Source organism: Meleagris gallopavo, chromosome 2 (genome assembly GCF_000146605.3).
Source record: "Meleagris gallopavo isolate NT-WF06-2002-E0010 breed Aviagen turkey brand Nicholas breeding stock chromosome 2, Turkey_5.1, whole genome shotgun sequence".
Classification (NCBI taxonomy): domain Eukaryota; kingdom Metazoa; phylum Chordata; class Aves; order Galliformes; family Phasianidae; genus Meleagris; species Meleagris gallopavo.
Window position 1 is genome coordinate 22,674,649 of NC_015012.2, and position 24,672 is coordinate 22,699,320.

General features: G+C 37.0%; 1 protein-coding gene across 5 annotated transcripts in view; it reads left to right on the plus strand.

Moving 5' to 3' along the window:
• EML4 (EMAP like 4) overlaps positions 1–24,672 on the plus strand; it is a 114,028-nt gene that overhangs the window by 31,035 nt on the left and 58,321 nt on the right. For all 5 annotated transcript variants that reach the window (XM_010706753.3, XM_010706752.3, XM_003203874.4 and 2 more), the window contains exons 2-3: positions 11,544–11,726; positions 21,714–21,843. In XM_010706753.3, the coding sequence (XP_010705055.1) occupies positions 11,544–11,726; positions 21,714–21,843 (313 nt within the window). The remainder of the gene's footprint in view (positions 1–11,543; positions 11,727–21,713; positions 21,844–24,672) is intronic.

The following is a 24,672-nucleotide window of genomic DNA, read 5'->3' on the forward strand; positions in this document are numbered from 1 at the left end:
AAAAAAAAAAAAATAGTAAAAGGAAGCCTTCTGTCTATTCTTGCCTACACAAAGAGTATGGCTGGGGCCCTGAGCAACCTGAGCTAGTGCTTGACTTAGCCAGTCATGGCTGGGGGGGTGGGCTGGAACTGGATGATCCTTGAGATCCATTCCAAGCCCTTCTGTGAGATATTGTAACATTCATAAGGTTGCATCTTCTTGTTGCATCTTCTGGATGCAGCACTAAATGTAACCTGATCTGCACTAGATAGAACACTTCATCCAGAAGTGCTTGTCTCTTCCTACAGCTTAAAATTCACAGGTAAGGGAACGTATTGTCATTTTTTGCTTGCAGATAAGAAAATATAAGGAAGGACAATGACTTTGCAAGGTCACTTTAGCTTGTCAGAGAAAAGTGGGAGTGGAAGGAACTCATATACCTGAAATACCAAAAAACTAAGATAATACATGTTGATAAGCCTCTTCCCGAGAAAATCTTTTCATTTATCTGAAATGGCTGTGTCATGTAACTCAGACATATAAGAACCAGAGAGTACCCTCATGTGTATGCTGGCCTGGTGATGTGGCACTGGAGCCCACAGGACCTCGTCCTTCACAGCAGACTGAGAGGGACTACATTCTCTTCAGAAGCAAGGGGTGTTTCAGGATGGGGACCTCAAGGGATGCCAGTAGCACAAAAATGAGTTTCAGTGGGCTGATGGTGAGGAGTATGGCATCCACAAGAGGGTCACTGTGGATTTTAGGAGAGATGAAGAGCAGTCTGCACTGCAAGGCTGAATTTTGACCTTGAAACTGTACTACAAAGGATGGGCTGGGCCAGCTTTCCCTTAAGCTTTAAGGAAGATAACAATGAGAGAGAACAGCATGCATTATGCTGTGTTTCATATCAATATCAGTTAATGAATCTCTTTAACCAGTCAGTACTCTAATACACGCATTTTTGTGTGCCCATCATTCCAAGAGGCAAACGTTCCTCTTGTGTAAACATAATACTAAATCAACATAACATCCTATAGCTTGTAAAATACTGCTAAAAAAAACTAAATACTAAAAAAAGCAAACGCTGACAGAGGCACAACCCATGCAACACAGATTCATAAAGAGGCAGTTTGAGTAGAAACATATTTATTTGGGAAGGGAAATTTAATAAAATAGACCATGGCTCTCTGTTTTCCTTGACTTGATGGACAGCTGCATTTATGATAGAGTGGGTTAGAACAGCACAGAGTGAGATCAAATAAACTTTGTACAGTGGCTTTTTTGATGTTACCAATTAGATACTTATCTATGAGTCTTGAGGGAAGGAAAAAGAGCAGCAAGTGTAGCATCCAGCACAATTAATTTCAGAAATGTTCCAACATTTCCTTTTAGACACACAGTGCCTAACTGGATTCCTAGATAACATAAGATGGAGATCATTCATTTGTGTGTCATGATTTGAGATGAGTAAAATTTTGCAAATAAACACTGCATGGTACAAAATAAATTGAATCTGTAGAAGAGAGTGTGTTGCTTTGACTGATGTTATCTCAATGATCTCAGTGCTCTTCTGTTTTGCTTTTGAAATTAGACACCACAACTGATGAGAATACAATGAATATAGTGAGTAGAAAAAGCTTTCCTCCAGGGCAAAAGTGTTCTTTTTAGAAGCTCAAACAAAAACTTAGATAGGTTTGTTGCCTTAATGAACAAAAAATGTTTAAGGTATTGGAGGGTGTCCATAAGCCTCAGATTAAAACTACGTTGGTACTACTGAATACTGTTTTGAGGCAGAGGAGATTTGCTGCAGAGATGGTAAATGTTGAGTTTTGCCTGAGTTGTTGCAAGCTGATGTTTGAATGCTTTGCAAACTGGATTTTATTTGCACATTAGTGAAATAAATTGTCTTGGAAAATTGGCAGTAAACTGTATGAATTGGAGTTTAAATTCTACAAAAATAGGCCTAAATATACAGACATTGCTCTAAATAGGAATTAATATCATTTCTCTGACAAGAACAGTTAAATAAGTAAACAGAATGCGTGGGGAAGGAGTGAAAGAATCTGACGTGACTATGAGTGCTCTTCTTAATTTTTTCCTCCTCCACTTACAGACCTTTATACCAACTTCCTTGCCCTGCAGTCATAACTGGTGGGTACTACTTTGTGTAAACGAGTTGGCAAAATATTCTTGGAAAGAAAGATCACTCTGCACAGCATTTGCTGGACCTGCTGTATGATGCTTTGGTATTTTTGTCCAAGCCTGGATAGTACCAGTTCATCTCGAATGGTGCTGAGCAGATCAGTGACAAGCAACACTACTGTCTTTGTAGATTTATGTTGTAATTAAATTTCTTTAATTAAAATGATTATGCATGTGAAGTTGAAGACTAAACATAGAAGACATAATGGGGGTAGTCCTTCAAACCTGTATTTAGGCTTCTGGATCATGTAGGTGTTAAGGTGCAGCCTTTTAATTATTTGATTGTTGTCTCTTCTGAATCAGTCAGTGCTCAGAAATGACAAGTCTACCTAAAAAGCAGTTGCTCGATATTGAGTTGCTTTAAATTTTCTTTGCTTGGCTACCGATGTTATTTTTATGGCAGGACTTTTAGTCTCATTTTTCAAGGATATGAATTTCAACACCAACTTTGCTACAGAACTTATGGTAGTGTCTCAGTAGCCTACCAGTGTTAATTAACCTTTATGGGTTAAGCATGGGATAATACTTGCATTTAACAGATGAAGAGCATAGTTAAAAAGATTAAGGTCAAAAGCATCTGCTAATCACCCAATTTTCTAATTAAGTTATTGCCCAATAAGCAGGACAGCCCCATGCCTGTCAGAAGCCTGATTGCCGTGGGCGTGAGATACCTGGGGAAGCTGACTGGGCTCAGGAGAGAGAGATCCTAGCACTATCATTTTTAGTCTGCTCTGTTTGGTTGGAAAAGTTAGAATCATAGAATCAGTCAGGTTGAAAAAGACCTTAAAGATCATTGAGTTCAACCATGACCTAACCATACTACCCCAACTAACAACCCTCCGTTAAATCGTGTCCCTGGGCACTACATCCAAATGGTTTTTACACACATCCAGGGATGATGACTCAACTACCTCTCTGGGGAGCCTATTCCAGTGCTTAAAAACCCCTTCTGTAAAAAAGTGTTTCCTAATATCCAACCTAAACTTATCCTGGTGCAACTTAAAGCCATTTCCCCTTGTTCTGTCACCAGCAAGAAGAGACCAAACCCGCTCTTGTTGTACGCAACTTTCAGATATTGGAAAAGAGCAATAAGGTCTCCCCTTAGCCTCCTTTTCCCCATACTGAACGTCCCAAGTTCCTTCAGTCTCTCCTCATAGGGCATATTCTCCAAGCCCTTTGCAAGCCTTGTTGCCCTTCTTTGGACCTGCTGCAGCACCTCAGTGTCCTTTCCACACTGAGGTGCCCAAAACTGAACACAGTACTCAAAGTGAGGCCTCACCAGTGCTGAGTACAGGGGCAGGATGACTTCCCTAGTCCTGCTCACCACACCATTCCTGATACAAGCCAGGATGCCATTGGCCTTCTTGGCCACATGGGCACACTACTGGCTCGTATTTAGCTGACTGTCCATCAGTTCACCAAGGTCCCTTTCCATCAGGCAGCTTTCCAGCCACTCCTCCCCAAGCCTCTAGGGTTGCCTGGGGTTGTTGTGACCAAAATGCCGGACTTGACACTTAGCTCTATTGAAATTCATACAGTTAACCTTGGCCCATCGATCCAGTCTATCCAGGTCCCTCTGCAATGCCCTTCTCCCCTCTAGCAGTCTCTCCCAATTTGGCGTCATCTGCAAGCTTGCTGAAGGTGCTCTCAAGCCCTCATCAAGATCATTAATAAATGTCATTAATAAAGTTACTAATTTATAAATTTTAAATTAGAATGTTAGGACTTTATCATGAATGTATTCACTGTTGTAAATAATGCTGACATTTCTAGCGTAATTATGATATATTTCCAACTTTGTATACTACTGATCTTGAAGACTTTTTCCAATCTAGAGGATTTTAAGACTCAATGTTATTTTTAATGCATGTGCAGTTTATAGTAGAGCAGTTGATTGCAGCAGTCACTGTGAACTATTTTGTTCCTTTGTGAACTTCCAAGCATGTATGTTATATAACAGTAAGAGATGCTGTGCCTCACTTTCTATTGCTGTGACATGAAAACAGGGTACCATCTGATATTAAAAAGAATCTGGGATGACTGGGACTGTTGCTGAACAAGTTATGTAGAGCATCCCACATAGGACCCTGTAGTCATCATGAATTCTACATGTGTTGTTCAGAAGCACTGTTTTGGAAGATAAGGGCATGTCTTGCTGGTTGAAGGCCAAGCATTGAAAAGCTTGAGCTTCAAAAGATTATTGGAGGGATCAGGTGCTAATGCTGGAAAAAGAAAATTCTTAACAAACCACAAGGCATTTTAATTAGTGGGTGGTGAAAATACAGTGAATGGTTTTAGTGCTTAGATGCATCTTAATGGAGATGGAGTTGATAAGAAGTATCCATCTGGAGAAAGGATATTTGAGAGAGAGCCAGCATAATTACCTGCTTCTTCAAATAATTATGTGGATTCCTATGTCAAACAGGAGAAATGTGCAGGAGTGTTGGTTTGTTTTTTTATCCTCAGTCTGCTTATCAAATCTAGTATTGGCCACGTGTGAAGTCTGTTCTGTTTCTTGTTAAACTTGGGTGCCCAGTAGATAACACGCTTACTGGAAACTTGGGCAAGCTAAACGATCCAGTTAATTAAATACAGAGTGGAGTTGTACACTGTGAATTTTGCGCCAATAAATTTCTAGATTATCAGTATTAAAATGAGTATTTACAGCAGCAGATGCACTGGATTATTACAAAAATATTTTTATCAAAGTGCTGTAACTGTGGTTATTACAAAGTTAATTTTTCCATGATGTTTTGTGTATTATGCTTTAATCTTTCTCTCTTGCTTTTTTGTGCCAACAAATATATAAATAAATAAATATGAAAGTCTGTGTGCACAGATATGTTCAGCATCCACAAGCAAAACTAATTATTAGAGATGAAAATATAGATCATCACGCATGTCAGACTAACTCTTTAAAATGAGATTGCCTCAAAACATGTGTGGTGTTCTCTGTAATATAGCGTTGCAGTAGTGCAGGTTCACAGATGTGAACTCATTTCAAATCAGTCATTAAACAATCAAAATTTACAAAGATCAGTAGCAGCTGTTGCATTTCAGAATATTCATGTGCTGTAAGAAAATCTTGTGAATCATCGACAGACAGAGCAGGATGCTTGTAATATGGATGTGCAGTATGCTTAATTGAAAAGTCCAAAGGAAACTTTGTTCCACTGTAGTTATGTCTTTGTTCTTATCTTAAAACTTAATGCAGTGCTATGGTGATTTAATTTTATAGTATATGGCACGTTATTTTATTGTTTTTTATATTTGAGTTTTGGGTTCTGTGATTGTCTATAAAGATATACACAGATCTGTACAGATCTGTTCCAGATGGGCCAGTTTTCATTTATCAAAGTCATGCATAAATTCTTGACAGAATAAACCATATTCCTGTCAGGGTTTTAACTGAGGTATTTACGCACACTCTAAATTTTCAGCCTTGAGCAAGAGGTGTTTTTTTTTTTGTTTAGTTTTTATGGCTCAGTTCTGTATACTTAACATGGTGGACTACACTGATGTATTTTAAAGTGAAAAATGACCACTCTTATTACGTGGTCTATGATTAGAAATGTAGATTACCCTTTAAGATGACTGCTTCTAATGTTTTAGGTGCTTACGGTCCACCAGACATTGCACTTGCATTTTATGGTCTGATTCTGTGGTAGCATCTGTGCAAGGCCAATAGAGAGTAATACATTCTTTTTTGTTTGTTTTTTTTTTTCACTATCACAAAAGGAGCTAAAATAAGATCGAATAATAAAATGTATATCAGTTCATTGAATTGTTCAGAGAAGATGATTTTCTCAACATGACAGTACTCATGCACTGGTTGAGTGACGGATGATGACATAAGTTCTTTCTGAAAACCTGAACAAATGTTTGTGTGAGAAGAAAATAAAAAGTTTAGCTGGTGTTCAAAGTACCGACATACCATAGGTGAGCTGTGAGAGGAGACCTGTCTACAATGATCTACCTACATTAGTTTCAAAACATCTGCATTACTGTAAAGAAACCTTTTACACCTTTGCAGTTGTAAATGAGATCAAGCAGTGCGTTGTTCTTAATTCTGAATAGAAGAAATGGGGAATGAGGCAAAGTGAGGGAAAAAGTAGGAAAAGAAGTGAATAATACGTGGGGTAATCAACAGTGTTAGAGGCCTGAGTCTTGCATTTGCAACAGGAAAAGTTGGGGAGAACTTCCCACTCAGCTTTCATGTCACTGACTTTAGCCTCCAGGGACACATTAGGAGCTGATAAGGTATCTGTTGGGAAAATCAGGCTTTCTTAATCTTTAGTGTTCGTGTTGTGTGTTTTAATTTGTTTTCATTCCAGTTGTTCCCATGCTCCTTACATGACGTGTCCTTTACAAACCCAGGATTGCATGCTGGCGTTTGGAGGAGGTGGAAGTGAAGATACTGTTAGCAAAAGATGTTGGCATCTAATGCTTTTTTTTATTTTTTTTTTTTGTTAGTTGAATTTTGTATTAAGAATGCAAAACATAATCTTTGCACCTTTGATAAACTAGTCTAAAGACATGCAAGCAACAGAAAACTACAGAGAATTTTTCCTTCACTTAACTTGGTAGAAAAAATTTGTTATCTCTCTGGCACTAAAACTCTCAGCCAGAGTCAAATTATTCAGTGGTCTTCAGAACAAAAGTTTCAGGCTGTGCAAATACGTGCCTTCCTGTGCACATGGGCACATCACAGTTCTAGTGAGCAGGGATTCTTTTGGGTCAGTTGCCTTCTGAAATTGTAAGCCAGATTTTTATACCTGTAATTTCTGTTGCATTTCTGTAATAAAAGACTCTTAGTGCTCTGGGGAAAACAGAAAACTGTGTGGGTGCCTTGGCAGACAGTGGTTTAAAAATATCTGTGGTTTGTGTGGTTTTATTGGACAAAATGTAGGATTTTCCATCCTGTGGTTTAGATTTCCAAGTGCTGGAGCTTGTAGAATTTGTTTTTCTGAAATGTTCCTTGTGTCTAAAAGCAAGTCCTTACTTACATTTAGTCAGAGCTGGCAGGAGTTGGCTCCAAGAAGGGATAATGGATACTCTGGAATTGTTTAGGGGCCCCAGTTCAGTTGTAAGATATACATAAATACAAATGTTTTAAATGTAGAGTGCTCAGTTTTCTCTCAGACAGACAGTGATTAAGGGTCACATCTTTCAAATGCTGTTATCCTCACGTACCTGCTCAGTGATACGTGAGAAGGAGAGTGAAAGATGTGTTGGGAGTTCTTAGTGCCTTCACCATGCATTGGATCCCACTGGCAGAGCTCCTTGACAAAGCCTAAGGGAACTTTTGAGCTGCAGGTTTGTTCAGACTGCTGGGAGTGGTTTGATTCATGACTGTGAGAAGTTGCATGGAGCATAATGCATCTGTTTAAGTGCCGCTTGTTGGCTATGAAAAACCAACAGCACATCCCTGCTTAGTTCAAAAGCAGGAGAGTTAATATTTTAATGGCTAAAATTAATAATCAAACTGGTGAAGTATGATAAAATAGCAAATCTTCTCATTTTGGAAGTTATTGTGTGCCGTATGTTTAGACCTAGCATATATTTGCCTTTTTTTGTATTCTAATGCCCTTATCTTACACTGCTTTTCAAGGCGGAAAATCCTCAGGCCCCCATTTACATGGAAATTCCTTAGTTTCACCAGCCAGCAATGCAGATAGTGCTTTCTTCACAATGGATCTTATTGCAAAGTCCCTCTTGAGAGTAGAGGTTATGGACATCTTGGGAAAAATGACCAGGACATCAGAAATTGTACCATTTGGTTATAACAAAAAATAACCAGATGAAAGTCCCATTGAAAATGACGTGGATTAATTAAAATAAATAGTGAATTTCACTGAAGTCTCTGGCTTGATTTTCTGACCTCATTTCTCTTTTTGAATAAAAGAAGCTCCCTCTGGTTTATTAAGCTGAGTGGCTCATGGAAGGCTTGGATGCCCCATGTGGCATGAGGGAATGGCCAGATGTTTAGGAGTGGGAGAAGAGAAAGGAACGATAAATTTAAGTTTTGCTTGTTACTGACTTTGAACTTGCATTAATAAACCTTTTCCTTCAGAAAAGGGAATGGCATGCCCTTGAAGATTGTTTTTTTGTTTAAATTTCTTCTGAAAAGGTTCTCTGGATTAAAAGTATGTGTTTTTAAAGCAAGAAATCCCCCAGAGACAGGTATTTGGAAAACGCACCCTGCAGATTCGTTAAAGTAATCTCAAGGATTGCAGTGGTATTTACTTTCAAGGCATCTTCTTTTAAACTAATTCCTAGCTGATTTACTTTCAAAGCACTGTCAAGAAGGGCATGTTAGAATTCAGTTGAGTGGTTCGCTTTCATGGGTGAAGTGTTTGGATTGGGAATCATTCATTTTCTGTACTCCTACATGTTGTTTAATTGTTTAACTGTGATTCTTGGTCAAACAAAATATTCTCGATTTCCAGGTGATCTTCTTGATGTTAAACTTCTTTCAGTCAATTGTGTTTCATGTGCTGCCCTTGCAGTGCAAAGCAGCTGCTGGTTGTTTTCTTCCATTAAGCACACAGATCATTGTGTTGCCTATTTCTGAGTCAGCTAAATGTCTTAATCTTCTTGATTTCCTTTTTATGTCCCATTTGTACACCTGCCATCTCTGACAGGTTGTTGGGGTTGAGAGTGCTTCTGCATCAACTCACTGGGCTTTGTTTAGGGTCTGAACCTCCATAGCACAAGTAGAGACCAACATTGCTCAACTTCTTCACCATCTTAGTTTATGTTGAGAAGATTGTAAAATTGCAGCTTTCTCTTACATGCAGAAAGTCTTGGCTCTCCACTGGCCCTTGGAAATTTGTAATTAGTGGCAATACTGTGACTTTGAGACTGGTGGGAGCAATCTAATGGGCCTCTTTTCTGAGGTGCTACAGCTTGGCACAGTCAGTCTTCTCAATACTGGTAGACAGAGGAGGTTAAAAAAAAAATAAATTAAAAAAAAGCCCTTGTAGTGCACTTCTGGCTGTGCTCATCAAAGAGAAACCGACAGTGGAGCATTTCCTGGCTTGGTAATTACTGTTATTTGGACTTCACACAAAGAACAGAGCTATGTCTGGCTTCTAAAATGATGGTTTGACATAGCTAAGAGAGAACTACTTAGTTCTTTTACAAATCTTTTATAGTAATGTGCTGCATGTTTGAAGTACCTGGATATTTAACCACTATCAGACTTGTTAATATTTGATTAATTGAAGACTAACAGACAAGGAAAACTAAAAAGCAAGTGAAAAATAAAAGTTAAAAGAAATGTCACACTTTTGTGTTCGCTTAAACTTCTGGTATAATAAGATGAGATGCGAAGATTGTGATAATTACTTTTAAAATAATTGCCATTGTTTAGTACAGTGTTCATTTTGTCCTGTGCATTTCTTTAAAGGCTAATATTGTGATTACAGCAGCAGTATGAATTATGTGGTTCTTCTTTCAATACACTTTGCTAAAGCTAAAACTCTTCATGACTTAATTGATATAAATTGACCTTAATTCCTTTTTATGTGCTATGTAGATACATGTGTGCTTGTAGGAATATCCTGTAGCTCCTTAAAGCAGATGGGTTTTTATTCTTTGAAAATAGTTTTCAACAGATGAATCCTAAACAGTTCTTTCTAACTGGAGTAGCAGTCATGGTGTGGATTTCTAAAATACCAATGAGAGATCAGAGAACAAGCTGAGTTATAGAATTATTAAAATAACTCTTTAAAAAATGACCTTTTTTTGTGTAGATGATTTATATTATGGCTGGTGATACTGAAGGCATTTTGTTCAGAGTTCTGATCCATTGTCTCTGGGATTCAGTCTGATTGCATATCTTATGAATTCCTCTACAGTTCTTCTTATTTATTAGCATGTATTATTATTAGCACTAGTATTAACCACGAAGTGATATATTTCTGTTTTTGGTTTGACAAAATAGTGAATTAAGTCACTATGCAAAACTGTTTTCTTTTGGGAGAAGTGTGGTCTTAACTGTTCCTTTCAGTTTAATAAAAATTAACATTTTACTACTGTTATTACTTTGTTTTGTTAATTCCTTGCAGGAATTTTTTTGCTTCGTAAAAGTATCATGATTTTCAGTCGGCTAAGTTCTTACTTCTTCAGTAATGGCTATCGTACATGTAGGCTTTGTATTTTAAAAGCATGGAAGTTGACACTCAAATTTCTTTCATATTTAATTAATTGGAACAGTTTGACTTGTGTTTCACTTATACAAGCTCTTCAAAGGTTAAGCTGTTTAGTGACAAGTTTTTAGTTGTCCTTATATCAACTTTTTTCCTTGTTATTTATCAGATTAGTGAGCTAAAGTTTGGGTTGTATATAATCTCAGTAGTAAGATCCAATGTATTCCCCTAATGTGTGAATTTTCTGTTTGGAATCATTTCATAAAATATTTCATACTGTCTGTTGTAGAGTAAAGGTTACGTTTTGTAAACCATTTCTTCCTGAGTTTTAATAAGATTAAAGCAGGATGGATAAGGAATTCAGTACCTTGTGATTGAGCAATGTATTCTTTTATGGATCTTTTTAGTGGTTAGACTGTGACTTGTTGGAACAGCCAAATATGAAAATCTGTTATGTGTTATTTTGGCTTGGCAGAAATAACGCAAAGAACTGTCAAAAGCAAAGAATATGCAGAAGCTGTAATTTCCTTTTTACCACTGAAGAATAGATTTGGCTGGAGTATGCCTTCAATGCTAATCTATCTCTGTGTGGCCAAACAGATTTTTGGAACCTTTTTTTAGTGTATTTACTTTCTTTTCACTTCAGGCCAAATGTTATAATAATGTTGTTTTTTTTGTTTTTTTTTTTGAGCCTGTGCAAGGTGGTGATAGTTTAAAAAAACAAAAAACAAACAACAAAAAAATGTCGGACACTTGTACGTTCCAACTGTATTTTTTTTTAACTTTATATCATTTTAAATTTTCATATCATTTAAAATTCTTCAATGGTACCAAAAGAATGCATTGCAAAATTCGACTGTAGTTTAGCTAGCTTTGTAAATAAACTTAATTTCAGGCTTTATTAAACTGATAAAAGCGTATTTTTCCTTCTACACATCTAACAGAAAGTGATTTCCTCTTCTGCTTACAATGGAGCCATGCTATTTAAGCCTTCTTAGCTGATGACTAGAAATATTTCTATCTTGAAGCATTAATTTGATTTGTTTAATATAATATCTCGTCCTGCTTTGCCTGAACATATTTGTTTGAACATCTTGAGTACTTCAAAAGGATGGGATAGACTTATTCATGCTGTATATGTCTTTCCATGGCTTTTGGTTTAGAACAAAACAATTAAATCTCTCTTTCTACTGTTTCCACTCCATACAGATGACAGCATCTCAGCTGCAAGCACATCTGATGTCCAAGACCGACTTTCAGCCTTAGAGCTGAGAGTACAACAACAAGAAGATGAAATCACTGTCCTAAAAGCAGCGTTGGCTGATGTGCTAAGGCGCCTTGCTATCTCTGAAGACCATGTAGCTTCTGTGAGAAAATCAGCTCCAAGTAAAGGTAAGCTCATGTTTAGTAAATTCTTTCAGTCAGAACGTTATCATTTAATATGTTTCCCATCGGTAACTTTTTTTCCCCCTTTTTGTTTGGAAAAAGCAGGTATATTTTGTGGGAAACAGTGTTCTTTTATCTAGGATTATTTAAATTTTTTAAAACAAACATGTCAACAACAGCAACAACAAAAGCAAAACAAGAAAAACCCTGGATACTGTTTGCACGAATTTGTCTATATTTGCATGAATATTTTGTGATTTTTTTCCCATGAACATTTCCTTTTCTGGAGAACTTTTTTTTTCTCCTTTTTTTGAGGACTATTTGCATTGTTATTGGAATTTACCCCAACTTTAAACTAGAGAGGGAGAACTACAACTATGTATGTTGGTGATATACGTTAGACCTACAACTAAGTAAAAGATTAGGTCGCATTTCAGATAATTTACAGTTCTAGTTCATCATAAATGCATTTATCTCCATGAAATCATGCAGTCCAGAATTTACTGGACTCTTTCTCTGTATTTCAGCCTTCAAGTTCAGCTATTACGCCAACACTGGTATAACACTGAACTGACACACCATACCTGTGTTTGTTAAAGAGGCTGAAAATGTAAAAGCTGACAATGCTGAAAGTTTGAATTGTTTTAGTTATGGCAGAGAGATCAAATTGCTTAATTAAGTGTTTTTGCAGTCTCTCTGCCAGATGGAAGGAAGTGATGATGCTTAATTGGCTTGGGTTGTGAATCCTGCCATTCTCTCTTACTTGCTAAATGGTAGACTGTTGTCATCCCTGCTTATAAATGCAGCTTTATCTGTCTGATACGCATCTCCGGTCTCATCAAGATTGAGACATCCTTGTCTAACTCTGTAAATTAAGCTGAAGCAAGTATTTCAGCTAAATCAATCTTTGCTGTCTGCTATCTATTAGGACAAAAAGAAAATGTCTAACTGAGAAAGCATGAGCAAAAGGAATGTAACACAGAACCTTATTCCTGTTTACATGCAGGGGAACTGAGATGTGCACAAGTATGGATAAAGACCTTTGTCTTGGAAGTGTTTGATACCCAGAAAATGTGATGCACATGCCTCATTCTGCAGAATGACTTGTAGCTGTCTACTTCTGGGGATACAGGAGACCTTGGGGCTATATCATGTTCTGCAGGTTAATTTGTTCAGTGAGAAATAGATATATTTTCTTCCTAAAGTGGAAGAGGGAAGATCTAAATATCTTCAACTTTATGAAATTTCTACTAATTAATGACAGCGGCAGTAACTGAGAAAAAGAAGGTGGATGGGAGGGCGGAAGGGTGAGATGGATGCATAAAAGCTTATACACTGCATGTAATTGAATTGAGACTAAATTGGCACTGTATTTAAGTTGTGGGTGATGTGAACTCATCTTCAGTTTGCCTAAGGTAACCATGCAACACCTTAGCTTCACTGTTTACCATGAAATCAGCTGCGTATTGACGGCATAAAGGTATCATGAAAGAAAAAGACTGTATACGGCTGTGGGAGGTGGAGAATGAACTAGATATTAATATTGTTTTGATCTTAAACTTTTATAATATTTTATTAAATATTTCAAAATAAAATCACGCACAGCTTTTTGTGATGCTGTGGGTGATTTATTTTGCTTTCTATATTTTAACTGCATTCAGTTAGTGGGGAACCCTTCAAACATTTTAACAAAGGGAAATGTATTATATTCCTGAATGAACAGGATTGGCAGAAGATCTAAATTGTCATACAAAAATAATAGAGGCATTGATTTTAATTTTTCTTTGAAGTATTTCATGAGTGTATAACAGGCTTTTACTAGTTAAGTCATGGTTGTTACAAAGGTTATTGTAATTCTCCAAAACTCTTTCTGGTGTTCATGATTCTGTCAATTTCTGCATTACAGCAATTAGTTTCATATCAAATAATACAGTGTTTTTTTTTTTTAATTTCATTTTATTTTCATATTTCACAGAAGTATGTCTCTAATGCAGTACTTGAATACGTGCTGTCATTATTAATGAGCAAAAAGAAAAGATGTGCATGTTTTTCTGAATACATTGAGAGACGTGTTTAATTTGAAGCATAGCAAGGTAGTGAGATAGATGCTTCTGAAATAAACTGAGAAGTAATGGGACTGGAAAAAAAAGGCATCTTGAATCTTTCCATCAGAGTTTTAATCTCAGTAGCAGACAGTATCTAGCCTGCTTTGAGAGAGTCACTCCTACTTGCTGCTGAAATGTTTTCTAAAGCCTCAGTGTTTTTCTATAACCAGTTCAGCAGTGTCTTTGGAGAGAGATTTTTCATAAGCTAAAAATAAGTGCTGTAAAGAGACCAGTTCATGCTGAAAAGAGCAACTACAGATCACTTTTAAACTGATATTTCTCATTCTGAAGTCGATAAGCCAACTTGGTGCGAGAAGAGTTCCCTTCATCCTTTATGGCCAGTATGCCTGCATTGCATATCTGGAAAGCTAATTCTTCTCTTACTTTTTATAGCCCTTTATTTTAGATTGAGTGATTGAATCAACCATAGGTGAGGCTAGAATTTCTTGCATTATCTTTGTAGTCTTTGCTTTTCTTTTTTTCTATGTAGTTTTTGTTGCATACTTATTTTGAATGTAGTCCAGTCTTCAGTGAAAAATTTGACGGAGGCAAGGGTAGATTTCTATTTATACTCCATGGTCTATCATTTAGCAGGTTACTGCCTAAAATTTTGGCTGTCCGTCTGCAAGTCAGAAGCAAGCTGCTCTTCATGTGATGCCAGGTGATCTGCAAATTGCTTGAGATAAGGCAGAGAGTTTTTTTGCTGACTTTTGTGTCTCCTAGTCAAGCATGAAGTGCAGACACTAGATAAGGGAAGTATCTTGCAGCAGAATTAGCATGTGTTGTGCTACTGCACAGTGAAAAGCACACAGTGTTGGTGTGGCTTGTCTTCCTCTTTAGGATTTCTCAGTGTAAAATCATTCCAAACAGAAAATCTTTTCAAAATAAAAAGGCTATGATAATACATTTGCATCTCTGCAACAGCTACAAATTTCTACAGAGTAGCAAAATAGCCATGTCTAAAGATGGTGCTGAAGTTTCTTGGAAATATGGAAGGGGTTGGTTAGGGAACAAGTCCTCAGCAGCTACAGGGTTTGGGGGAAGGAGATTGTGATGTATGGGTGAGTTTGAGTTTGTAGGGTTTTTGTTGTTTTGTTTTGTTTTTTAATAAAAGACTGCGCAAAAAGTTTTTCTTTGGAAGTTCTTTGTTTTTAGCAGCTCTGTGCTCTCATTGCCACATGTACTGATGCTGTTAAAATTCTCAAAACAAAGCTTACCTGGACATTGAAGAAAAGGAAAATGTAAGGCAGCCTGGTACTTGTGGCTGCCAGCAAGATAGACTGACTCAAAGCTGGTGTCTGGTAAACCCATTAAAATCTTTCAGGATGTCAAAATGTATGTAACAGAAGAATTCATCCCTCAAAGTCTTAGTGTGTCTCACAATGGCACCAGTAAAATTGTTCAGGCTCATCACGTTGCTGGGGTAGGTGCTGTTGCCTGAAAGAATGGTTGACGATGAGAAAGTACACCCTGATCTCTGCCCATAGAGTTCATGTCCTTTCTCTAGACTTGGAAGTAAGGAGGAGGCTTGTCACAGACTAGCCTCCGGGAGAAACATTTCCACTTTTTGGACAAGAACTGATGTCAAATAATTTGCAGGCAAATTTAGGTCACAAAGTAAAATTGAAGCATTTTGAAGAGAGGTTCTCCCGTGACAGTGAGGAGTGGAAACCAGGAGGCATTTATTTTACTTATGGTAGAGGTCTTGGGGATCTGCATTAGCAATTGCAACTGGAAATGCAATTTTTTGAAATTTATTCAGTGAGTTTTTCTAGTAGGAACCTGAGAGTTTTCTGTGCTTTTCTGCTCCCTTCTCTGGTGCAAAAATGTCTATTCAACATGTCCAGAAGAATAAGAAAAATTCTAAACTACTATCTTGTGTCATATTCCATCGCAGTGCACTAATATAAGCAAAATGCTTCAGTTATATTTTCTACCTTCTATCAACAATGGCTTCACTTTCATAACATGCATTTTCATTTATATTTAAAAAATGGCTTCAGGTGTTCAGTAAGCTTAACTACTGAAAGCATAAGATAGGCTTTTATTAGTGGTTTTAGTTTTAAAACATTGTAATGTGCATAGTTGTTCTATTAACAGGGTACGTGTTTATGTTGTCTAATTATTAAATGCTAACAGAACTGAAAATGGAAATGCAGATTGGAAAATGTTCATCGTAAAGACAGATTATAGGCACTTATCCATGGCATTAATACTTACCTGGCATGCTTGTATGTGTGTCTTTTACTCATGGGAATAGTCCAACTAAAGTCTGCAGGCAGTATGCTCACATTACCAATAATGACACTCCTGAGGTCTTAATGGGTTTCCCAGGTACTGGTTTTAGTGCCATCTCTTCTTTCTGGAATTTGTTTTTTTCTACTCCCCCATTTTTTCCTGTCTTCTGCTTTTCTTCTGCCTTCTTTAATGTCTTGCCTCTGCGGTACTTTTCTTGATGTTCTTCATCTATTCAAAGTAGTTGAATCTAGAGCATGTTAATTAACTCAAGATCATTTAGCAGCTAAACTAAGTTGAAGGAAAGAGAAGTGAAGAGGAAAGTAGATTTTCTTTTATTTAACTTCTGCAACCTAATAATCCTGTTCAGAGCATTGAAATGGATTGTTTTTCAGTTGTAGTGATAAGTACCCTTAGTCTTTTTCCATATGCTTCTTCCAGCTTTGGGTATGCTTTTAGATATTTGTTTGGGTTTGTTTTTGTTTGTTTATTTTTTTTTTTGGTTGTTTTTTTAGTAGTGTGTACTAATACTCCTAAGATATTGCTCTACTATTCTCCATGATGCTTCTCATGCTACGAATTGCAACCTTGAATAGCTAAACAATGCAGTTAGCTTTTCCAAAGCAAAAACTGTCTTGTTTTTTATAACACTTCAGTAGCTTTTTTCAAGACTCTTTGCCTGAATTTATCAAATTATTTCAAAATACCATGGATACTTTTTCTAAAAATTTCCGCTGCTTGAGTAGAGCTCATTTGGAATTGTTCGAAGACAAAAGTATACAATAATGATAGGATGTTAGGGGGTGGGAGAAAAAGTGCTATGTGGTTTTAATAAGCTCTTGGTTCTCTCACACCAAGGAAGTCTTCAGTTTCCCTCAGGAATAGATTTTAAATCTACTACTAGGAGTGTGGCTCTCCTAGACTTTTGGGAACATAATACCTGAAAAACTAGTTTTGTCTGTTGAAGGAGTAGTTATGGTAAGAAATGTGTACATTGATAGGTATAAAAATATGCAAGAAATCTGTAAATAAATATTAAATTATTTCTTAGCGTTGTAATTAATGTAACTACTGAGAGAAATTTGGGTGCAATGGAAGATACTTAGGCTTTATATGTTTTCAAACCAATTCATTTTAACAAGCCTCTATTTAGATTGCTCTTTTCCTTTTAATTGGAAAAGACAAATTGGGTTTATTTAAAAAAAAAAAATACTGAAACTTTTTCAGGTAGAAGTAGTTGATTTAAGAAGACTTTCAAAACTTAATTTTGACTTTAAGTTGAATTATTAAAGTGAGATTAAATATAATCAATTAGTAGTAAAGGAAGTTGACTTGTTTTTCCTGATTTATATTGTTCATTACTGGAGAATTGGTACCTCATTCTGACCTGTGACTTCTGCTCATGGGATAGAAGAACAGAACTTTTTTTTTTGCTTAGAATGTCTTCATTTGGAATTTAACTTATGTGATGAAATAGTTGAATGCACCAAAGTACTGAAGGAATTTTTTCCTGCCTCCTCTTTTCAGATGGAGGTTTAGTGCTCCAGAGTCTTTGCCAGTCTTCCATCAGCTGAGTGTCTTCTCGTTCTTTGAAAGCTTGGAAACAAAGAAGCAACTACAGTGGCTTTAATATAGTTTTTTAATAATATCTTGAAGCCTAAATTTATCATAATTTCAAGTTTTTGATGGCTTTATTTTGGGAAGTACTGATAAAGCCTTGTGTTCTGCTACCCGTGTGGCTTGTCTAGTACTAATAGTGGGGTTAAGCATAGATGGTACATGTATTTGGTATGAGTACCAAAGTGGGGTTCTGTTTTTCAAGCTATCAGTTTTATTTGCACAAAACACCTATGCATGCAATATATTTTAAATACATAGGTGTATTTTCTAAATTTTGGTAAAAATAAAATATTTAAGTATATGGTTTTGATATCATATGCTTTATTGCTATATTAAAAAAAAAGCTTAAAAATTATATAAGCAAATCTCTTTTGGTTTGTTTTTCTTAGAAATAACTTGTTTGAGGTTTTTGTTTTAAATCCTCTTGGATGACATGTACAGAGAAAATACTTTAACAGGGCTACATCACTTAAATGAAGTTATCCTAAGAAGAGAAAGTAAGTTTTGGCTTTTCTTTGGAAGAAAGGCAGTTTACCTGTCAGGATCAGATGAGGATGCTCAAGTAATTATTATGGATAATGCAAGAGAAGGTGACAATAAACTATAACCAGTTTGGAGAACAGAAATGAATTACTAGCTTCAGCTCTAGTATGTTGGAAAGAAAAGCTATTGTGTTATCATGAGACGTGTGTTTTCAAAACTTATCGCTGTCTCTTACAGCTATGCCTAGGTTTTCCCACAGTTAGCTAATCAAGGCTGATAAAGAAGTGGAAATATATTATCGGTTTGTTGTGTCCTGTGTTTTTTCCTGATCCTACTTATCTTTCTTTCTCACACATGTACACTTGACAGATGCTAATGAAATACTTCTTTGAACTCAACAGATATTGCTTTATGAAAATTATCAGAACAGAGATGAACCACTATCCATAAAATATATTTTTACCACTTTGATCTCTGACAATTTGGCTTTAATCCTGGTCACCATGTGCTGGCTTTCATTGTACATTCAGTTTGTCTGGCTTTTGTTCCAAAGCTACAGATAAAATGGAGTACTGTTCTGAAAATTTTCAGACTGTTTATTCTAGAAGGAGACATCCAACACGATACTGGGGAGATATGCGATCTGAATGCTGGGACAACTCAGTTGTCCATTGATATGGAAATTGTGTTTTCCTGAGTTTCTTCGTTATTACATAGGTCTCTGAAGCAACTTTGCTTTACCGATAGTAAAATACAGTGAAGAGGAAGACTGTGACTTTCCTAATTTTTGAAACCATCTGACTACAGAGGTCCTCTGGTTAAAAGTCATGAAGTTGACTGGCTTGGTCCAGCTTGGGCTCTCGATCTGACTGAGAAGAGCTCTGTGTTGTTTGTCCCAGTGGAGAGCCAGAATTTAATGCTCTGCTGCCTGGGACTTTACAGGGCTTAAACTGGTCTTTCTTTTGTTGTAACAATTGATAATCATAATGTTTTTTTGTTTGCATACAATTAGAGATATACTTGATTATTTTCCCTTGGAGAACAAGTTTTCTTATTTCTTAAATGTGTTGAGTATTTGAGGGTGATTGTGTTTTTTGTGTTTGTGTGCAGTTTTTTACATTTTGTTCTATGGCAACAAACTGCCACTGACCAGAGTTTTATTTCTGATTGTAAAAGAGAGCCTGATGTATTTTGACACATGAAAAAAAATCCAAATTGACCAATGCAGTGCCCAAGATTTTTGTTGTTTTGGTCTGAGTGCAAATGTTTTAAAGAAAGCAATGGTGAGATTCTGTACCTTGCTTGAAGGACTGCTGTTCTTTATGCTTTTCAGTGAATGCTTTGCTGGCAGAATTGAGAATTGCCACTATTATGCCTCCAGATTCCCGTTTCTGGAAGGCTGTACTAGTGCTGTTTGGGGAGGCATTGATCTATTATGATGAGGAGACAGAGATGTTAAGGTCATGTGCAGTTCACGAGTGAATCATAGGCCTTGATATTATGCATCTCCACAAAGAAGATGATTTACTTTGTCAGCGAAAATAAAAGAATCTAATTTATAGGTTTCTAATGCTAAAAGTGCCTTTTCAGCTTGTATGCTCTTGTTCTTGCAATTCAAGCTTCAGAAGGGAGTAAAAATCTGTTGAGTTTTGTAGCTTTTGTATGGTTTATTAACCTTTGAAATCTGTATTGCAAATATGTCCAATAAAATGGTCTCTAAGAAGTACAGAGTTGGAAGAAACTAAGCAGAGCTGATTTGTGAAGAATTTAGGAAGAATAGTGGTGATCTTTGCAGTGTTTCTGCACTTAAGTGTTGTTACTTTCTTCAGGTTTTCTTTGGTCTTCTTTCTGGGATATTCTGTGTGCTCTGTTGGCCTCTTACAATGTGAATTTTAGATGTGGTCCCTTTTGTGTTGCTTGGTGCAATTGAATCAGGATGCAGTCAGCTCATGTCTGCCCATTTCTGCTTCCAGTCAAATAGTTCTGAAACTTAATAGTCCCTTGGCACGTCTCCCGCATATGTAATGCGCTTGTTTAAGCATTAGTTTGTCCCTGAACCGGCTTGACAGAACCACAGTTGGATAAATTGACCAAAGCTGGTATTGTTTTAATGATACGACCACGTGAGTTTGCTTTCCACGCACAGAGCAGTTGATTCTTCCTGACTTCTTTGACATGTGGCTTCATGCCTTATTTATTTCACACTATTCCAAGCCTGCCATGAACACAGATGTATGATTTTCCTGTCAGTCGTGTCCTTTGTGCTTGCTGCTGAAGCCTGAGTGACATCATGACCCCATGAGGATCAGTTACAATTTTCTGTTTATGCAGTGGGGATGTGGCACAGAGATGTGGACAGAAGTGGCTACTACTAATTTTTGGGTGCTTTTTTCTTTTTTTTTTTTCTTTTTTCTTTTTTTTCCTCCTGTGCATGGGATGCTTCAGAAGGGAAAAGCACAAGTTTGGAACTACAGGGAAAGGAGCACAAAACTCTTTTCTGAATATGACGTTAAAAATAAGACAGGATCCTAAAAAAGATTAGTGGGAGATGGTGAAATGTTAGGTTCCAGTAAAATGCCTGTATTTCCCTGGCTGTGGCAGAGGCAGGTCAAGATGCTGATTAGTATTCAGCCCTTTAGATAGAAGAGCCTATGCTCCCTCCCCTCTTCTTTGCAGTCCCCTCCCACATTCACTGCATATTTTCAAACTTCTCAGTGAGTAAAGTGGGCATCTGATGGACAGCCTTCCTTATCTACACCTTGATTCAATCAAGAGAGTCTGCAGTATGCTTTGCAGAGTGCTCACTGGGTGGGGCAGATATTCAATGGAGTAAACTATTTCAGAAATTTAATAACATATTAAAATAATTAAATTTAATAACACGTGCTAAAAGGTAGACCTTTTTAAGATGGAAATGGGCAGCTGAAAATAAACAGAAAACTTTAATATTTGAATCCTTACTATCACAACCCTGAGGGGTAACTTTAAGGGATATTATTTAGGGGATAATTTGAATCATGTAGTATAGAAAGGGCTTCTCTCTGCAACTTCTTTGGACTTAAGTGGGGAAACAAAACAAAACAAAAAATAGAAAAATCAACCAACAGGTTGAAAGCAACAGACCTTGTATGGTACTATCTGTGAACTGTGATGGTTTTGAAAAAGAGTTGGAGTTATCTGATCTGCTCTACTGCAGCTGTCCAATTTACCAAGGCTAGCCATAATCTATCTATAATTCTCTCTGTGGATCACAACTAGAAAGAAATGTGACATGTCACTGAATGAAGCTATATGCTGTCATTGTGGCAGTAGAGGGTGTCTCCTGTCATAGTGAATCCTTGCCTTTCTCTATGTGTCTCAGGTCTCCCTTCTCCAGCTATCTAGATTATAGTTGTCATGAATGTATGCCACTGGATACCAGCTGGTTGGTGCTTGGACTGCTGCTGTGGAATTAGCAGGTCCACCTCTGAAAGTTTATGGTTTCTCTGACAGATCTTTGAGACGGGGATGTAAAGCTTAAAGCCTTCTGCTCTTCATTTTCATTTCCTAGGTCAGCCAAGCCTCCGAGAAGCTATCTCGATGTCCTGTATAACCAATGGGAGTACAGGAAGCAGGAAAACAAGCCACAGTTCCTCTGTATCTGTTGCCAGAAAAGAAACTTTTTCATCTGCTGCAAAAAGGTACCAACTGGTTACTAAAATTGAAATCACATTTTATAAAGTGAAATGGGAAAGTAATGTGTAATAATGTAAAAATAAGCTTCGGAAGCATGCCATGTTGTTTGGTTGCTTACAGCAAGGTTCTAAAAAGAATTCATAAATAGGCAGTATCTCTATAGTGTATACTGGCCAAAATGCATTCCCAGCAAGAGACAGAAGGGGCAAATATACTTTCAGTGTGAATGGAAAACTTTCCTTCTGGTATTCATCCAGATCTTTTTCTTTCCACCCACAAGGAAACTAAAGACAAAACTGATTTAATTGTCTTGAGTGTGAATAGCAGGCAATAGTAAAGTAATGATGAAACAATAGTGAATTTTAAGACAGAAGTTTACTTTTTTTTTTGTACATAAAATCTTAAATCAAAATGTCTTCATCTTTGCAAAATACGTATGAGATCTCAAATATGTAAAAATGGCACTTTTAAGCTTAAGTATTTGAATTTTAAATGAGCTATGCACAAAGCAATGGCTTTTTTTCCCCCTAGTGTAATGGTTCCTGCTGACTGCAACAAGCAAAGTGTTTCTATAATTACTTTCTTCTGTGGGATGTTTAAATAATCATTGCATGACTTATTTAATCAATAGTTTACACTGGTTCATTGGGAAGAACAAGCTGCCTGATATAGCCACAGGACAGAGAATTCTCTTAATGTATAACTGTGGTAAATTATGTGAACAAATTCTTGGCCTCTGCAGAGTTCTCTGGTAACTCCAGTAGCTGTTTTATCTTCTGCTGTGGATGTAAATACTGTGCTATACAAGAAGACAGGAAAATGATATATTTCAGGGAATAAAATTGCTGAATGCAAATATAAACTGTATAAGAACAAATTTAAAAAAAACAACCTTTAGTGCCATTTAGAATGTGGAAAAGAAGAGTAATACTCTGCACTTCACTCTTCTCCCTCATAGAGCATTGCGTGTCTTCTTGTTTATTTTTTCAGCAATAAATTAGAAACTGATCATGGTATGTCTCTATCTGCTAGCACAACAGGCACTGGGACAAAAGACACTGCTGCAGGAAAGTATTTGTTAGCAGTTTTGCATTAATCTTACCCATGTGGCTCTTAGAATGTTGATGAGAGCCAGTCCATTTCCAGCAGAGCTCAGTTTGCATTTGCCTTTCTGATTCATTGGCTGCTGTGCACTTGAGTACAGAAGTGGAGCAGAGTGGTGTGAGTGGCATCCCTTTCATCTGAGTTAACATCTTTAAAATGATTCCCGGATTGGTCACAATAGGAAAACCCTAATGAGTGGAGGGTACCTTTGCCCAGGCTCTGAAACCAAGTATCCAGGTGGGGAGGCCTGTTTCAGGAATGTTTTAAGACCCCACAGCTTTCAGTTATTTGCTCAGCAGAGCTAATGCCTTTCCACAGTCTCCCATAAAATTTGTTTGGTATTTGGAAGAAAATAGGTTTGTCCTTTTGTAACAGTACTGTTTTAAGACAGATGAAAGCAAATGTCAGTTCTTTCTTTGTGGATGTGAAGTCTGGTAATTTTTTTCTTTTTGTAACAACGGCAAAACTGTTCTGTACAAACAGTGATCCTTGCTGGGAATCGTAAGTGAATTTCAATAGTCCCATCTTCTTAACAAAGTTAGGATAGCCATGTTGGAAACAGACACCTTTTTCTTTATGATGAGTAGGAGTCAGGCTAAAGGATAGCATCATCAGATTGTAGGACACTTCACTTTTACTTTTCCAGGCTTTCTTTTCAGGCTAGAGCTTCAACTGTTGCAGTAGGTGGAAATGGTCATCTGTTTATGTAGTTACCAAAAAGCCCCAAAGCCTATCTTAGCTTTTTACGTTCTGAATATTTGTAGCCATGCATCTAGTCATCTACTGGAAGTTTAGTTTCTGTGTGCTGTACAGTCTTAATATTGCATGTTTCTGGGCCTTTGGCCTCTGTAGACCTGCCATCTTTGAGCTCTTCTACAAATAAACAGTTTCATACCTGGACTCCTTAATCCTCACTCTACCAACCTTGAACGTGGAAATGATCAGCACAACAGCATTGTGTCTCATTTCAACAAACATATGCTACAATTTCAGCTATCACTTCAGAAGCACTAAAAACAGAGCTCAGAAACATATCGTGAAAAAACAGATGATATCTGATTCTCAGAGGCGAAGTAATATGTATGAGGAAAAATTCATCCTAGCTGTCTGGAACTGATGTGTGACAGAGATGCCAAAATGCTTTTCAACAGAAAACATGCTGCATGCTTTCTATATCACCAGAGAAACACATTTGTGCTTTGTGCTGTGCTCCCAGAAACCTGTGATCATTATCCTTAAGACTAAACATTTTTTCTGAAAACAGCTTCTGGTAAGGAGCTGTAAAATTTCAGACTGACCACCCTCCACTGCAGCTGCCAGAGTGTTGTGATCCAAGGGATGAAACATTGGGTTAAGTGAAAATGGAGAATCTGGAAAATTAGCGCAGGTAGTGATAGATCTCAAATACTTGAATGTGAACTGAAGAAATGCTTCATCAAGTTGGGATTTGGAACAAATTTTTGGATGCATTAAGTGACTGCTTCCCAGAAGAGCTAATCTTTAGAAACCCACAAGAAAAAGGTACTCTCTTTGATTTGGTTTCAGTTGTTGCACAAGAGGTGTTAGGCGTTCCAGAGATATTAGTGGGAGAGCCACTCTACAATAGCAATCATAATGCAATTAAGCTTTTAGCAGGAGTGAGTAAATCAAATACATTCAGCACTCACAGTGAATATGTTTTACAGTGAATATATTTTAAAATAAAGTAAAGCCATCCCATCCCCCCCCCC